Below are 18,000 nucleotides of genomic sequence, written 5' to 3' on the forward strand. Positions count from 1 at the left end.
TAACCAGGGTCCAGGGTGTTGCTATCCAAGAGATGGAAAATACAGAGATAATTAAATAATAAATAATCATATTTATCATTTTAATTTTTATTATTTTTTTATTATTTTATATTGTAATATTAGATAATTAAAAAAATATATATATATATATATATATACACGATGGCCTATGACTGTATATTTTCTAACCAATCACATCAACACACCCTATATGTGATTTGAAATTCCAAAAGGTTTGTTTGTTCTTATTATAATTTTTTTTTTTTTTAATCAAAAGCATTGTGAAAGGAAAAACTTGACAGGGAATTAGCAATGTTGTAGTACTTGCCCCACCCTGGATACTGACAAATGACAATATATAATTTTCAACAACAAGCAATTTATCTCACCCTTATGATTATGCATGATTTATTGGTTTTTTTTTTTCTCTAAGAAAATATGGTATATGAGATAGTAATATCCTTTTTTGATAAATTATGGCCACATCAATTTAAAGATTTTTATTTCTGTGAAAAAAAAAATTCTATCCACAATTCTCTTAATTATTATCCATTAATATTTCCTTATGTGGCATCTAATGATTGGATGATAAGTAATGAATGATAAATAATCTTCTAAGTATTTAGAGCGGTGCTATTCTACCGCATGCAGGTGCCTACTCATTGTGCTGCCTAGTGTAAATTGTACTTTTCTTTTCTTTTTTTACTTTTTATTTCAAACATTTTTTAAATATTTTTAAAAAATAAAAAAAAATACAAATACACTAATAGTCACTTCTTTAACCATTAAGAAAAAAATTAAAAGAAAATTAAATGCACAAGCAAATTGATGAGATATAGTAGCATTATTCAATTATTTAATGTAATATTAGAGGATCGTGAAAGGATGGTGATAAAAAAAAAAAAAAAAAAAAAAATGGAGTTGGAGCATTTCTCTCCTCCCTAAACCTTAAAGAACCTCTCTTTTGATCTTTAACGTGGGGAACCTCCACTCAATAGTTTAGGTGTTCTGTGAATGAAAACCAACCACTCATTGAATAGGAAGTTATATATCTAGCTGAATTTACTTGAAATTTATAACCACCAAAATCTGGACCAACAACCATAGCCACGCATCTTTGTTCTACACCAACAACAAAAAGATATGCAAAATCCAATAGCCCTTGGTTTAATAGCAGCACCCTTTCCTTGATCTTTTTCAACCCATCATAGTCTTCTCCTCTCTTCCCCCCCTCCCTCTTGTCTTCACCGTCAAAAAGCTCTCACCAGTACCTTTTCTCTGGTCTTTTCTCTTCTCACAAACATCCTACAAAGTCGATAACCAAGGAGCCAAGCCATGGCTGCATGTGGAAGTCTCCAACACATCTTTGAAAACCCATTGCCAGAAAACCCAACACTGCTTGAATCACTCTCTTCTTGGAACCAGATTAAACCTGTTAAACCTATTGAACAGCCATCGTTCACAGAGATCTTTGGTGAACTTCATTTCAAAGAGAATTCTGATTCATCCCCATCATGCCTTCCCACTCCATTATTGTCACCATCTTCGTCTTCGTCTTTGGTAGGCTTAACTTTGGGAAGAACCGGGGCCGGAAAGCTCAATACCAGTGATGGTTCAGCTGAGAGGGATGAAAACAAGAACCTGTCAAGGGACTCTTTCTCAGACTCCTCCTCGACCAAGTACTCCAGTCATCATAAAAGCAATGACAACTTCTCATCAATGAACTCTGACAGCCTGCAGCTGTGCACTGAGGGTCTTGGGTTTGAAAGCTCAGATGATGTTGAGGAGTTGAGGAGTGAGATGAGCGAGGATAATCGGCAACAACCAGAGGAGAAAATAAGTATAACAAAGCATCAGTTTGCATCAGAGAATCAAGGTGGTGATTTCAGGAGGTCGAAGACAAGGGGTGGGGCATTCCCTCCTCCAATTTCTTCAATCAGCAAGAGTGGGAAGCCTTGGGTTTGCTTCAAGTCTTTCAGGCAAGACGGCAGGTTTGTTCTCAAGGAGATGAGGATTCCCACCCATGAGTTCCTGCATGCATGTAGAGAAGATGGGCGCCTCAAGTTGCAGTTTGTTCAGCGGAAGGATGAGATTCTTGAAGAAGAAGAAGAAGAAGAAGAGGATGAGGATGATGATGATGATGATGAAGAAGAAGAAGAAGAAGAAGAAGAAGAAGAAGAAGAAGAAGAGGAAGAGGAAGAAGAGGATGAGGATGAAGAAGGTCAAGAAGAGGCGGGCTTGGAGGAGGATGAAGAACTAGATGACATTGGTGAAAACGACAAAGATGGCAAGGAAGACGATAATGGAGTAAGAAATGGAGAAGAGGGAAAAAAAGGCTGAAGGCAACACAACGTGAGGTCTGACGCATGAGTTTCGTCATAGGTAGGAAGCCTCCTTAGCTGATGCCGGTGGCAGAACCATGCAGTTGTGGATTCTACAGTTGTATTTTTCTTCCCCAAACTGTTATTCTCCAATAAAGAGATGAAAGAAAAGTGGCGTTGCCTTTTCGAGAGTAAATTTTCTTTTCTTCAGCCTATTTCTTAAATTCTTGCTGCTAGATTTTTTTTTTCAACAGTACTTCAGGTGTTACCATTCCAAAAAAACAAGGGTAATTCCAGGGGGCGTTTTCTTTTGCATCTCGCAATCGCTGACCACTAATCATATCATGACATAAAGATTCTTGCATTATAGGCCATTTTATTAATCATGCTAGCTATAAGATCTTAGAATGCTGATCAATTGTATCCATGCAAATCAGAGAGCGTACGTGCCGATGTAACAATTTCTTACGCCACGATCGATGTTAATACACCATATCAAATCCTTCATAGATTCATTGCATCCTTCAGAAATGAAAGATCAAAAGAACAGTGAGGATATGTAGAAGTATAAACAACTACAGTGAGGATATGTAGAAATGAAGTTTTCTTTTTTCTTTTTCTTTTTTTTTTAAACCAATATACACTGTTCATTTTGTAATAAGAGAATACAAACCAGAACAAATATAGCATAAATTACACAATATGATAACAAAGCAAAAAAAAGCGAAGGAACTGCAGAAAACAGCATTGATGTTGCTGGCAGGGCTCGCGCATGATGGTACTGAGACTGCAAAAGAAATTATAAAGTAAGGTAAACTTGAGCATCCAAATCCTCTGAAGATCCAGATGGAAATATTGCTAACAAAACATACAAAAACTTGCTTTGAAATTGCCATCTAGGGAGATGGAGCAATGCGGATGGGAACAGGTAGGCATGACCATCAAGGACGGGACAAGGTAAACTAGACCATGACGAAGCCACCATTAACTATCCACCAAGGAAGGTAAGCTGCACCAAGGAAAGCAAGCTGATCTGCAGAGCCATCGCTGGAAGGAGCGGCTCATGGGAACACGCACTGAAAAGATGCACAGTGCATATGTTGCACGTGCTAGCAGTGGGGGCAACTCATGGGTGATGGAGTAAAATCCAGGGAGAAGGCTGGTGTGGCACGCATGGATGAGGGAGGGAGGGAGGGAGGGAGGGAGGGAGGGGGGAGGTTGAGGCTGTTTGAAGAGTAATGCTAGAAAGAAGCTACTGTAGTAGTGCACACTTTGCACTCACTACATGGTTGCTTCTAGTTCTCTACTTTTTTTTTTTTTAGACTTGGGAAATGTGTGGTCTAGATGATGCCACATCATGTGTGCAAAATAGTTGCTCTCAACAGTGACTGATATCTATATTTATTCCTGTTTGAAAGATGAAGTCTTGGCGTCAAAGTGGAGAGAAGATGACGAGCTGGAATGAAGGGTTGACTTAATGGGTTGGGTCGTAGCCTTTGGGTCAATAAGGTTATGTTGGGTCTTGAATTAATAGTTTGTAGTTTATTTGTTTTCCATCAAAGCCCATGCCATCAGGGTCTAGGGCAGGATAGTCATTTCCTTTAAATTCCATTTTGCTGAATACTTTTTGTTATAATGTAAGAACAACGTGGGAAACGGGTACAGAAAATGAATTAAGGCTTTTGCCGAAGAGAATAACTTATAACCGGTGTCTCCTATCAACCTTATATATCGGAGACCAATGCCAACTTGCCACGTCAAGAGATCATGAGTGAAATGCCGACCGCGTAAATAGAGAATAAGCTCTCTCACTCTCTCTGTCTCTCGAGCCTCCCTCTCTCACCCTCTCTGTCTCTCAAGCCTCCCTCTCTTTGCTCTCTCGATCTGAAGCTCTCTCACTCTCTCTGTCTCTCGAGCCTCCCTCTCTCTCTGCTCCCTCTCTCTCTGCTCTCTTGATCCGAAGCTCTCTCACTCTCTCTGTCTCTCTGCTCCCTCTCTCTCTCTCTCTCTGCTCTCTCATCAAAGCCTCCCTCTCTCCCTGCTCTCTCACTCTCTCTTTCTCCTGAGCCTCTCGAGAAAACCCAAACCCTCATGTTGCCTCTCTCACTCTCTCTGTCTCTTAATCCGAAAGATGGAGACTGTGAGTATGCAGTTGTTCTCTACCAGCACTACTTTGCCCGTCTCTATGACTTATATAGCATTTTCTTTTTTTTTTCTTTTTTTTTTACAAGAACAAATTAAAGATCAATGAAAATGACTCATGCAGATAGAACCAAACACGCAAAGGCCAAAACAAAAGGCCAAAGTGGACACAAATATAGATACAGATGCAGCAGACCTCTAATAAAGAAAATTTCTCTCTGTTTTTGTTTTTTTACTTTTAAAAAACAAAGAGTCAGTGAAAAACTGAAAATGTGTTAGGATTGCTTGTTGAAAAAAGAAAAAGAGAGAGAAAAAATATTGCATAAAGTAAAGACCAAAAGGACGTGGGGGTGGGACTGAACAGCGAGAGCAAGGGGATGTCTTACATGTAGATATTAGAAATTGCAGGTCACATGGTTGTATTGTCTTGGCCTCTGTTTGCTTTTTGGCCTCTGTTTGCTTTCTTGAAGATCGAAGGAGAGAGATCAAAGGAGAGAGAGGGAAGGAGTGAGAGAGATTAGGGATTTCAGTTTTAGGAGGGATTTCCAGATCAAATGAGAGAGAGAAAGCCCCCAGCGACATCGGGAGGATTTTGGGAGAGAGAGCTTCGAGCAGAAAGGAGAATAATACATGTAATCACCTGCTATGCGTGTCCAAAGTGAGAATTAAGGAAGGCTTACGTGGCAGCTTCTTATTGGTCTCCAATAAAACCACTTTATAGGAGACATCGGCCAGAAGCATTTTTGTTTGCCGAATTGGAGGTGCTGATTTTCTCGAAAAATCAGATTGTTCTCTTCATCCCTTACAATCGTTCTTCAACCATTACATTTCCAAGTCTTAATCAATTGGGCCCGTAATAGGGGAGAGCTGGTTAACACAAGATTGACCAAAAATGCTGCAGGACTTTATGCGCACATTGCTGTGGTGTGTATAGCACACACACTAAGGATGTGGCAGTTGGAATGGTGTAGGCTAGGGCAAAGGGGGTCGGGGAAGATTTTCAGATTTTGCATGGTGGTCTGAGGGGTCCCGAAATCAGCAGATATTGTGATCAACAACAAATAGGAGGGAGAGAAAAAGATGAAAAGAAAGAATGAAAGGGTAAAGAAGATGAAAGTGATGGAGGACAGGGGAGGGGGGCATGAAAAGAAAAATATGGCCTCCCCCTTCTTGGAGGGGAGGCAACAGTGTTGGAGAAGAATTCCACTGATCAGATATGGGGTAATGAAGGCATTTCGGTAGAGAGAGAAGCAGGTATTACTTTACATGGGCCAATGGCATAGGAAACTCTGCAAAATATGCTCTTTTTAGTGCATCAAAGAAAGATCTGGCATGTGACCAGATCGTTGTCCACCAGATATGGTACAAGAAATATGTCCCATTTCTTCGGAAGATTACAAAATCTACACCTTTCTTGATGAGATATATATATTTCATGATCCAGTTAAGAGAACAGCATTAATGCTGCCCGACAAAGGGTTCTGGGCAATATGAACCTCATACAAGCATTTAATATTGTGTATTTCTCTCTCCTACTTGAATCCTTCAATTTGGACAAAGAATTAGAAAAGTCCCAATCCTCACAAGAGCCCTACTTATTGCTGATAGAATTAATCTAACCCTGCCATTCTGTTGTTTCAAAACAGCTCAGCCAATCACCCGAGTATCATTGCAATTGAACCCGTCTATCAGCTAGGTAGAATGCATCTTTAAATTTATCCAATACCTTAGGGTACAGCTAATATTGACGATTTCCTCTAAGAAATAAATCCATATTTCAGGCTATCTCTCTTGATTTTATCGGTTCTTAAATTATTTTGCTGAAGGAGTAGAACTATATATATCCAGCATGGATGAACTTTTGGTGAGCCCGTACCTTGGGTTAGATGGTAAAAGAATTAGAATAAGCTTGGAGTTAGTCCGGCACTTCAGATCTTACCAACATATATAAACACCAAAAATGCCTTATATCATCAATGAACAGACCTAATAGATACTAGAACAATTGTATGATTTGCATATCTGACATACTAATAACACTAATAATGTAACATATTAGTCTTGGATTTAGGGTATATCAGTAAATTTCTTAGTAAAAGTTTTTTCTATTATTGTTATTATGATTATAGTTTTATCAGAATTTATATTTACTTTATATTTTTATATAATTACTTTTATGATGTTATTTAAAATTGCTAGAGTTTGTTTTTAATAATGATTTTCTATATTACATTAGATTTACGTTCACTAGGTTTGGTTTGAAATTTAAAGTTTATTTTCTCTATGTCCACCGAACCTTATCTTTGGTTTTAGCCTCTTAGTTAAACACTTTAAACCTCCAACCCGTAGGTTTGAACCCACTTTCTGTCGATTTGAAATCCTAACCTTATTTTCAGCCTTATCCCTAGCTTAGTAAATTTAAATTCTAGTGGAAACCGACTCTGTTAGTGAGTAACGATTTCCACTCCACACGTCTACACTCTCAGTCACATGCACATCTCTACTCCTCTAAGGTTTCCTTTTATTTCCTCTATCTTCTACACTTATAAATATCACTTACCTCGTACGAGAGAAGTAACTCTTGAGCCACTCCTAATCATCTGCTTCTGAAATACTCAGTACTAAAACACTGCCGTTTAAGCCTTAGGTTCTTCCCAACCACCGCCGACCACCATAGGGCGTCGGAGCACCACCCGTGGAACCAGAAACTGTCGAATAGCTCAGCCCCAGCGCACCCACTCCCTTCCGGTAAGACATCGACCGCCGCTAGCCTTTATTTTGGTTTCGGTAGTTCTCAGTTAGAACAGTTTCTCTCTCTAAACTCTTTTTCTCTCTCCCTCACTCGGTGCCGCACCACCTTAGGAACTCCCAGTCGCATCGCTGGTCTCTCCCAGCCACCCGAAGCCGCCGTCGCACTCAGCCCCCCTCTCGGTGAGCTCACCTTTTGCAGAACCTCTCTCTCTCTCGAACTCCCTATTTTCCTTGTGTTAAGCCGTGCGTTTCGGGTCTTGTTGAACCCGTGGGTTCTTTTGATGAGCCTTGGGCCCTAGGCCTTGCACGTGTGTATGAGCTCATTTTTGTTGGGCTCATGTAGTACAGTATTATGTTATGGGCCAGGTTGTATGTTTTTACAGAAATTATTCTAATTATTTTAAATGAACTTGTATTTTAATTTGTATTTGATTTTATTTTATTAACAGTTTATTAATTTTATTGGGTTTTACATTTTTAAAAGTCAGTTTTTCTTAAATAAATATAGTAGTCAAAGGTTATTTTTATAAGGATGTTTTGCGAGTATTTTATTAATATTCATTTGTCTATGTAGTAGAATTTAATAAAATTATTATGTTAAGAATTTAATAAAATTGTGATGTTAAGAATATTTAATAGAATTTATTAGGTTTCTTATAAGATTTAATAATTATGTTAAGAAATAAAACTTAGTTTAAGAATTTAAGTTTTATGAATTATTTTAAAAATAGTTCGAGTATTCATCTAAATTATAAATTAGTATTTTTAGTAATTTAGATACTAGGATTTATTGAATTGTTAACACTATCTTTTAGATTGTAAATTTAATTAAGTAAGATATTAGTACGTGTCTCCAAACCAATTTAGTGATAGTTATTATTTCGTATAGATCTCAAGTTACGAAGTGTTATTCAAGAAGACACGCAGCGAGGTAAGTAATTTGATCACAAGTTTAGGATTATCACAGTTCAGTTTATAGATAATTAGTATTTAAGCCAGTTCTTTCTAGCCAATTATTTTATGCACCACTCATGTCATATGCAAACATGTCATCCAGCATAGCATGCTATTTTGTCATTCCACATCATGTTTAAATTCAGAAATTATGATTACGTATATAGTATGTCATGCATCTCATGTGTATAAGACACGTAAGCCATCTTAAATCCAAGTGAAAGATAAGATCAGATCAATTAATAAGATGGCCATTCAGATGCATGGTACCAATGCAGTTCAGTATCAGGGTGGATGTGCAAGCCACGAACTCAGTCCTGGTCCACCATAGTATGCCAGAATACTATCAATGGCTCCCCTTGCGGCCATGGGATGTGGGGCCGGTGCACAACCTCGCACACAGAGTTAAGTGTGTTGGCCAGTCAGATAAATCAGATCAGTCAGATTAATCAGTCAGATCAGTCAGTTAATTCAGTTAAACAGTCAAGCATAGCACAAGCATCAGCATGAATAGTCAGGATTTTTAAACTCTCAGCATGAAAGTTTTTATAAAAACCTTATATTTAGTATGTTTACGTTGTGATAGATTTCTTGCTGAGTCTTCAACTCATTTTTGTTTATTTTCATATTTTAAACCACCCAGGTGATGATGATGATGAATACGAGCAGGCAGGCCAGGAGTAGAAGGAGCATTAATTTATTTTTGTTTTTGTTCAGACTTTCTAAAATAAAACATGTTTTTATAACATGAATTTCGTTCAGTTTATTTCATTTAATATTTTTGGAATACTTTTATTAGACTTTTTCTACAAAATAAGTTACTGATTTTATTTATGAAATTTGAGATTTCTTGCCGGATTTTATTTTTATGAAAAATATGTGACACTCCTAGCCTACGGGAAGGGGTGCTACAAATAATAACAGTGTTCAATAAAGCATATTACAAGTGAGGTTCAAATGCAAGGCAACCAAACAATTTTACTTGTTTTCATTTGATATATTTATCTAGTTCGTGTTTTCCTCCGCCCTCTGCACTCCCCCCACCCCCAAAGCCAGATCTGGTAAAGTTTATGATCCAGGAGAATAATAATGCTTTTTACTGAAAGTTGTTAAATTACTTATATTTATTATTACCTCAACAAGGTAATAACAGGTGGATATCACAGTCTAGGGTTGTTGCCATCTAACGTCAGAAGCACCTTGTATAAATCCGGACGCCGATCACGAAATATTCCCCAACTATGTCTCTTGGACTTGATTTTATCCAGATCAAATTCTGCAATGAGAACAGCTTCCTCTTTATCATCAGCAGCCGTGACAATTTCTCCAGTAGGCCCTGCAGTCAAATTTCAGAATATACCAATTCACATACAATTGCATGGAATACACATCAATGCAAAGGGTCATGTTACTTGAACATACTCTCAACTTCGATAATGCCAACAGATAAATGAATAGAGTACCTGATATGAAAGAATTCCCATAGAATGTGATCTCACTTTTTCCATGCTGTCTCTCAATTACCTCCTTTCCTATGCGATTTGAAGCTACTATAGGTACCTGAATTTTTCCAAAATAGATTAGTGCCCTTGCATGGAAGCGTTTTGATAACAAACACCACATTGTTGCAAAGTTAATAAAAAAATCACGTAGTCCTTGACAGAGGCACAAAATGATAATAACAAAAAATTTCATTTGCTATGAAACGTAACATAGTTCTTCAAATTTATGTTTGATGGGCACTTGTTTAGACGATTTGAAGTTGCTGGAACAAGAATTATACGCAGGCCGCCTAGAGCCAACTACTGTACTTCTGCAGCTGATCATTTACAAGTTAAAGAATTTACCATATTTGCCCCTGCATGCCCTTGCATTACTCGCCTCCAATGATCACGAGAATCAAGCTCTTCATCTTGAGGTTCAGAACCAATAGCAGTAGGATAAAACAATATCTCTGCACCCTGAAGAACCATAGCTCTGGCTGCCTCTGGAAACCACTGATCCCAACAGATGGCTGTCATAAAATATGTATTAATAGCTTTAGTTTGTGCTCAATTCTGGCAAGATGAAACGATTACTAAAAGAAAAGTGCATGTTTGCCGTTAGCATGGTTATATTGCACATCCGATGCCCAGTAAAAGTTACTAAAGATACACCATCTTTGCATTGCGCAAATTGTAGATGAAAAAATATGAGCACACCCAAACATTAAAAAAAACTTAAATCACAAATCGAAAAATTAATGTACTCTAAACTTCTTACCAATTCCAATCTGTGCAAATTTAGTCTGAAATACCTGTCACCAACAGTATCAGGATTATTATAAGTTTCACTATCAATCACAAAAGGCCACCAGAATTATATATATCGAGGCAGTATTACATATCAACTAAGCTTATCGTACGCATCCACCTTAAAGCCAGTGTCACCAGGATTAAAGTAGAATTTTTCTTGGTAGCCTGTAGGAAAAAAATTATTATCATTTTATTGTTAGAAATACGTGATTCAAGGGGAGGAATAATCCTGCATCTACATACCTGGACTATCTGGGATATGAGACTTTCTATAAAGTCCAAGATCTGTACCATCAGCATCAATTATGGCTACTGCATTGTAATGAGCATTGTTAGCCTCTTCAAAGAAGCTAACTGGTATCACCACCCCCAACTCTTTTGCAAGTTTCCGCATCCTACACAGCAACATAAACATATAAAATAAGCTTAAGTGCAATAAATGCGTTTGAAGTTGAGATTAAGGCATGGAGAGCGAAAGGAAAATAACATGGTGCCAACTGGATATGGCATGAGGGTAAAGCAAATAACAGATGCCCTTCTTTTAGAATTTACCTCAGGATTGTTGGGTGACCCTTATAAGGCTTAGCTCGCTGAAAGAAGTCCTCCCTTTGTGCCTGACAAAAGTAGTACCCCTCAAAAAGTTCCTGAAATAAACATTTCCCTCGTATCAAACATATCCAGTTCAATTTCTTATGCACCACAAAAGCTTATACACTAACTTTGACAATTAAAAATACTTGGTCCCAGAATTTGAGGCAAACACCACCACATGGCACACATTTTTTTTACAAGTTATTTGCATGCCACACATTAGCTACATGCAATACTCGTGTCAAACATTTCTCGTTGATGTTATCAAAGCTGTAAATACTAATAAAGGTAGTGGAGTGACTTCTTCAGTCGGGGATTGACTTGGGTCATTCTCAAAAGGATTGCGGAGCTATTTTATTCTTGGAGAAAACTAGGTGGAAGCATGCAAATTGCAGCCATGTGGGAGATAGTCCCCATCTGACTCATTTGGCATATTTGGAAAGAAAGAAATATAGAACCTTTGAGGACGATACGCTACCAATGGAGAAATTTATGAATTTCTTTATCGGCACTCTTTTTCTTTGGATTGTATCTATAGAATTGAACGGACTCAATTTGCATGAATTTTTAGTATCTTTTTTATCTTCTAGATAGGAGTCTCTCTTGTATACTCCCAGTATACTTGAGTTGAACCTTTTGCACTTATCAATAAAGTTTTTTTACTTACCAAAAATTAATAAAAGACTCCATGTGCCTTAAGTTCAGAGGAAGAAGAACCCATTCCAAAACGTTGTTTAGAACTTTTTATATAATTGTCATCAATGGTGGTGATAGATATTAGTGTCCAAGGATGAATCCACCGGGGGCCAAGGGGAGCTCCCTAGCTTCATCTCTAGGTTTAGCTACTAATGGACAGATAATTTTTTTTAAGCATGGTTTAGCACAAGATTTTAAGCATGATTAACAAAACACGGCACAATGTCATCTTTGCCAAAAAAAAAAGGTGATACAATTTCTTCCCCAATTTAATAACGGATAAAACACATTTTTTTTTTTTTATAAATAATAACGGATATGATGCATGATTTGAAATTGTTGATGTCAATGATTTTTCAAAAATCATGCCAAAAAGTTGCTGTAACAAAGATTTACTAATCTCAATAAAACAGGGCATGTGGGTGCTGGTCCAACTCCTTAGTAATGTTTCTCAAAGTAACATAAATCCCTCCCCCTACGTTTCAGTTATTTACCAGCAGAAATTAACAGACATTGACATAGCATATAACCCAAGTTTTTACATTACAATTTATTTCTTGATGTCTTGGACATTGTCAATTCAAACACAATTTTAACTTCTCACTAAGAATTTAAACTAGAGCCATGCTAAGAAGTTGCCTTGGGAATTAGGCATTATAGAAGACCTTAAAATCGTACAATAATTATAAAAATTTCACAAGGCTATGTGCTACTGAATCGGATCCTTCCATCTGACCCCAGAAACCATAGTCACAATCAGGCCATATGCCCAAGTTCCCTTCAGATCCCAATTCCAATATTAGCTCGATGCCTCATTTGCCCATACAACTCCCGAAAGAATACCTATGGTTAAAGAGGTAAAACTTATGCCAGGAATACAATAACTCCAATGATCCAATTACTAGATAAATTGAGACCTATAGTAGTTCCTAGAAGAAATTAAGGAAGTGCTCTATAAAAAAAAAATGTTTCTTTCATTCATGTAGCGAGCAATTCAACTCTTTTATGTGCATCATTATTATCAACAGCTCTTATAGCCATTACATTTTGCAAAGTCACAAGTACTTTTAGTTTCTACATGCATGTGATCATATGCTTTTCCACATTTACTCTACACATTGTGCTTCAATTATCAACCAACGGTATACGTATCATCCAAGATCAAGCCACCACAATGTAATGCACAAAAAATATTACAAATATGGTAAGGAAGAACTAATTTTGACCTATAAACTATTTGTGAAAGTCATTGACACCCATAGATTCAAGCCACTAAACCAAGAGCACTGAATCCAACATTTGCTTGATGTCAAGATGCCCCTCCTAGAACCGATAAAAAAAATGATGCCCCTCCTAGACAATCTTCATAATGACCAAAACTCAATTTGATTGACATGATGAGGACCCAATAGATGCTCATATGCCAGTAGCCTAAGCAAAAACTATAGTTATCATACGTTAAATCAGACTCCATCAAGCCATACATTCCTTAGACACAAAGTATGAATAAATCAGATCGTTTTGATAGTTTTTTAAACCAACTCCATGTCCTCTGATCTCATGAATATGAGTATTTTCAACTTTTTGTGTCAATGTTTCCATATTTGCTAAAGGGAGAAAGGATTTTGGAGTTGAAGAATAAAATATATTTCCATGAATCATAAAGAAATCCTGAGAACAAAGAAACAGAAATCATAGTATGATTCCAATGATGTGTTTGATAGATAATTTCTTAAAGAAATGTTTCTAAGGAGCTGTACACTACACAAGCTGAATCACAGGTTCCAACTGCACATACCTGTATTAGAATGATGTTTGCACCCTTTCCATGAGCAGCTCTAACCAGTCTGCATAAAAGAAGATTGATGCTCGATAAAGCAAAAGTAACTCACATACGATGAAAAGGTGATAATAAGAAACGGAACGAACAAATAAATATAGAGCTTTATGACTTAAGTCAACAACAAAGGAAAATTGGGTGGAAGAACAGCTCCTTCCATGAAAAAACAAAAAAAATCATAGGAGTACCCCCCGTTTCAACAAAAACCAAGTCCACTCGGGTAAAACCTTCACAATGAGCGGGCAGAATTTTATTTTATTTTATTTATAAAATAAAAAAATAATAAATAAAACTTGAGCTGCAAAAAGCATGAAAAAAAAAAAGGAAAGAAAAGAACAGAAAAAAACAAATAAATAAATCGGCGTAAAAGATTTATCATTACGGGTGCTCGACTAAGGGTGTGAATTTGATAGGTTTGTAAGTAAACAGCGAGATTAAAAAGAAAATTTTGCTTCTAAGACCCTATATACTTTGAAATGGATAATCTTTATTTTTAGCTGAGAAATGGATAGTCAAGCCAAAGGAAGAAGAAGAAAAAGAGACCTTTCGGCGGTGGCGACATTACTGGAGACGTCATCGGTGCAAGCGAACTGCAGAGCTGAGACCACCACTCTTCTCCCCTTTTCCATTCCTTCGCCCTCTCCCCCTATCTCTCTCTTCCAATGTTTTGAATACCCGGAAGACATTGAAAAAATGTTTCAATGTGAATATTGTTTAGTATATCGTTTTGAGATAGTTGAATAAATTATATATATAAATTATATTTTAAAATAATAATTTATATATAAATAAATTATATATAAATACATATATATATAAATTATAAATAGTTTAAATTGAATTAGGGATCAAAAAATAAGTTTATAGTTTAAAAAAATAAAAAAAAAATATTAAAGGCCAAAATATAGGCCGGTACAGGCCGAAATTGAGGCCGGTACATACCAGTCGGTACGGCTTATACGAAATGTGAAGAATACCTATACCGGCCCAACGACTGATACGGTACGAAATTCAAAACAGTACTCTCTTCTCTACACGTCAAGGAGGAGGCTTCATCAGAAAAAGTGGGATAAAGTGATTATTGTTGCTCAGCAGTGCAAATGAGTGTGGCCTCGGCTTGTTTGGAGTCAGCGTCATTTTGGAGAGAAACTTCATTGGGCAAACCGCTCAAGAGCATCCCATTGGGTTCCTAAAATTTTTCTTAAATTTTAGTTAAAAATGACACTTTTTGTAATTTTATCCTAAATTTTATTCATCTTCAAAAAACTTTCTACATTTCATTTTCTATCATTTCTCTATTCTATTAAAATAATATTCTTCTATTCTTTCTTTATTACTTTTTTTTCTCACTTCTATTTCCATTTTTAACTACTAACTCTTTTGTCTTATTCTCTTCTTTTCAAAGATCACATTTTATAAATACTTATACGATTTTTTTTCTAGATACAGTATTATTGTTCAATTCAATATCGATATTAAAAATAATAATTTTTTTAAATATGTGCATTTTTTGCGTATTCCTGATAAAATATTTTGCAAAATAGTACAACGATAATATTTTGAATTCGCCATGATTAGTACACATACTTTGTCATTTATCTAACGGTAACTTTTTTTGTCTATTTTCTAACGGTAACTTTTTTTTTCTTTTCTCCAACGGTAATATTTTGTGTCTTATATGTAACGGTAACTTTTTCCTCTATAAATACGCATTCTGCTTGCATTCACATTCTCAAAAACTCAAGTCTCATCTCCAACTCTCTTCATCAAATGGCTCGTTCTTTCTTTCGCAAATTACTTACATACTTGTTATCTGATGATGAGTTGGATGATGTTATTAATGCCGAGGCTGATGGAGAGTCATCGTGGCAATCGCCAACGTCGTAAGTTTATTCGGCGTGATCATATTCAAGAGCACGAGCGCCTTTTTCCATGACTATTTCGTAGAAAATCCAGTATATCCCTCCAATCTATTTCGAATGAGATTTCGGATGAGTCATCACCTATTTCTCCATATTCTAAATGAGGTAGAGGCTTATGAACCCTACTTCGTCCAGAGAAGATATAATGCCGAAAGACTTGATTTATGTTCTATGCAAAAGATAACCGCAGCACTTAGAATGCTGGCCTATTGGGTTATTGTAGATTTTGTGGATGAATACATATGTATTGGAGAAAGCACCGCAATGGAAAGCTTCAAAACATTTTGCAAGACAATCATAACTGTTTTTTCAGATGAATATTTGCAGTTTCCAAATGTCAATGATATTGCTCAATTGCTTGTTGTTGGTGAACAACGGAGATTCCCAGAAATGCTAGGAAGCATTAATTGCATGCATTGGAAATTGAAAAATTGTCATGCTGCTTGGAAATGTATGTACTCTGGCTACATCCGTAAACCAACTATTATTTTAGAAGCAGTTGCTTCATATGATCTCTGGATATGGCATGCATTTTTTGGTATGCCCGGTTCACATAACGATATTAATGTGTTAGAGAGATCTTTTATTTTCACGGAACTTGCCCAGGGGCGTGCTCCACTAGTCAATTACATAATTAATGGCAACGACTATACTATGGGGTACTAACTTGTCGATGGTATTTATCCCAAGTGGTCAACGTTTGTGAAAAAGATTCCATCACCCTAAGGGAATAAGAAGAAAAATTTTGCCACAGCACAAGAATCTGCAAGAAAATATGTCGAGTGTGCCTTTAGGGTACTTCAACAACGATTTGCAATTGTTCGTGGACCTTCCCAATTATTCAAAGTCAATAACCTAACAAATATAATGAAAGCATGTGTTATTCTATATAACATGATCATTGAGGACGAGCGTGATGATAGTCAGGGTTTGAACATGGAGTTTGATCAACTTGACGATGATCTTCCAGAATTGTCGCACAATCCAACAAACGAGTTTATCAACTTCATTCAGCGCCATCATGAAATTAGAGACAACTCAACACATCATTAACTACAAGCAGATTTAATTGAACATCACTGGAAATTCTATTCCCAACAATAGAAGAAAAAGTTGTGTTGGATTCTCTATTTTATCATTATTAGCGATGGTGTATGAAAGTTTCTAGAATTTTCATTCCAAAAAACATGTTTGATTCAAGAACATGCTCAAAAGTTATTGTAATATTTTCATTATCCATAATAGTTTAAAGATTTGTAATGTCGAGTTGTAATCAAGCAACATCTATCCATATTAGACTCAAATTCAACGACCACGTTTTCTATCTTCTTAATAAAACTTTACAAACGTACAAATGTGTAATACAATAAATGCATAAAAGTGCCACAAACGAGTGGTACATAATATACATCACCTTTAGTACTGAATAAAGGTTTAGTTACAAACAAAATAAATGCCTCAATCTGAGGATGCAATTGTGCCAATATCTCTCTTTGAAGTTGCTGGAAATATACCTGTTGAACTTCATTTAACGTACTCACATTGAGCAACATTATGCGCTCCTCTCTCTCCCACCTGGCAATTTCCAGTTTCTTCGCCTCCAACCTCAATCTCTCGTCCTTTTGTCTACTTTTATTTCCCTCCATTTCTCGATCATATGCCATTTTTTCGGCCATATATCGAAAAAATTCTTTCTCCTGAGCACGTGACTCCTCTAGGAGAGTATACATTTTCTTGCTGAGCTCCACAAGCTCATCTGAGGCCTTGCCTTGGGCCTTATGTTTTCTTTTCTCAGCTTTTTTTCCTATTGGCCTATCCAATTTGATGACATCATTAATTTCCAGATTCTCGCCCTCTGTACCACGCACTAAATCAATGGGTGAATTAGTTGCCACTGTTGATGTACGCGAATATGTAGGGGACATCGTCGACCTTTGCTTTGTCCCATCCTTTGTGCAACGTTGATTCCATTTCGGCTGGTCCTTCAATAACTGCTAACAATGCTCGAACTTAAAAGCCGTTTTCTCAAGCGATTGGTACATAACCTTCGCTTTGTCAAACTTCCAATTCAAAATGAATATCAAATAATTAACAACCCATTGAAGATAAAGGAAACATAACGCATGTAAATGATAATTAAGTGCTATTAATAATAAATAAGTGGATGTTTATACTTTGTCTCGCTTAGTCATGTCACTTTGATTCAGCCCTTCAACTTGGGCGAGTTTAGCACAAAATTTGTTCGTCGCCTTTTGAATGGCTGACCATCGATGTATTAAGGACCCAATACTCTACTCATTTGTACTTTTTTTATAATCATTGAAATATTGACTAAGTTTTTCTCAAAGTTGGGCGTGTTTTTGGTTCGTTCCTTAGATGGCATTAATGCTACTATTCAGCCATGCGGAGACAAGTAACTTGTCTTCTTCGGGAGTGAAATTTACACTCCTGGCTGATTTTCTTTGAGAGGGAGGCTCTACTTGGGGCGG

General features: G+C 36.7%; 2 protein-coding genes across 7 annotated transcripts; one reads left to right on the top strand and one right to left on the bottom strand.

Moving 5' to 3' along the window:
- The first annotated feature begins 1,110 nt into the window (after window positions 1-1,110).
- LOC121238845 (histone H3.v1) lies at window positions 1,111-2,517 on the top strand. The gene has a single exon (XM_041135900.1). The coding sequence runs from the start codon at window positions 1,336-1,338 to the stop codon at window positions 2,338-2,340; it is 1,005 nt and encodes a 334-aa protein (XP_040991834.1). The 5' UTR covers window positions 1,111-1,335; the 3' UTR covers window positions 2,341-2,517.
- Window positions 2,518-2,677: 160 nt separating this feature from the next.
- On the bottom strand, window positions 2,678-14,753 carry LOC121238847 (N-carbamoylputrescine amidase-like). 6 transcript variants are annotated; one of them, XM_041135906.1, is made up of 11 exons: window positions 14,613-14,753; window positions 14,133-14,234; window positions 13,548-13,596; window positions 11,015-11,106; window positions 10,706-10,857; window positions 10,581-10,627; window positions 10,431-10,464; window positions 10,016-10,182; window positions 9,632-9,728; window positions 9,303-9,504; window positions 2,678-2,843 (listed from the first exon to the last, which is right to left on the bottom strand). In XM_041135906.1, exons 2-10 carry the CDS (start codon window positions 14,216-14,218, stop codon window positions 9,329-9,331), a joined length of 900 nt encoding a protein of 299 aa, XP_040991840.1. In that variant the 5' UTR covers window positions 14,219-14,234; window positions 14,613-14,753; the 3' UTR covers window positions 2,678-2,843; window positions 9,303-9,328. The 6 variants fall into 6 exon arrangements, with proteins under 6 accessions (XP_040991840.1, XP_040991836.1, XP_040991838.1 ...); XM_041135902.1 differs by lacking the exon at window positions 2,678-2,843 and adding an exon at window positions 2,911-3,108 and having other exon boundaries at window positions 14,613-14,752; XM_041135904.1 differs by lacking the exon at window positions 2,678-2,843 and adding an exon at window positions 9,159-9,201 and having other exon boundaries at window positions 9,321-9,504.
- Window positions 14,754-18,000: the final 3,247 nt, after the last annotated feature.

This window comes from Juglans microcarpa x Juglans regia, chromosome 7D (assembly GCF_004785595.1).
Source record: "Juglans microcarpa x Juglans regia isolate MS1-56 chromosome 7D, Jm3101_v1.0, whole genome shotgun sequence".
Taxonomy (NCBI): domain Eukaryota; kingdom Viridiplantae; phylum Streptophyta; class Magnoliopsida; order Fagales; family Juglandaceae; genus Juglans; species Juglans microcarpa x Juglans regia.

What these genes read in the sequence shown, in the direction of transcription:
- LOC121238845 (XM_041135900.1), top strand. Translation starts at nt 1,336, where the DNA reads ATGGCTGCATGTGGAAGTCTCCAACACATCTTTGAAAACCCATTGCCA.
- LOC121238847 (XM_041135906.1), bottom strand. Translation starts at nt 14,218, where the DNA reads ATGGAAAAGGGGAGAAGAGTGGTGGTCTCAGCTCTGCAGTTCGCTTGC. An exon ending in GGTCACCCAACAATCCTGAG is followed by an intron (nt 10,858 to 11,014) that starts GTAAATTCTAAA and finishes GTTGCTGTGTAG; the next exon opens with GATGCGGAAACTTGCAAAAG. An exon ending in TGGGAATTCTTTCATATCAG is followed by an intron (nt 9,505 to 9,631) that starts GTACTCTATTCA and finishes ATTTGACTGCAG; the next exon opens with GGCCTACTGGAGAAATTGTC.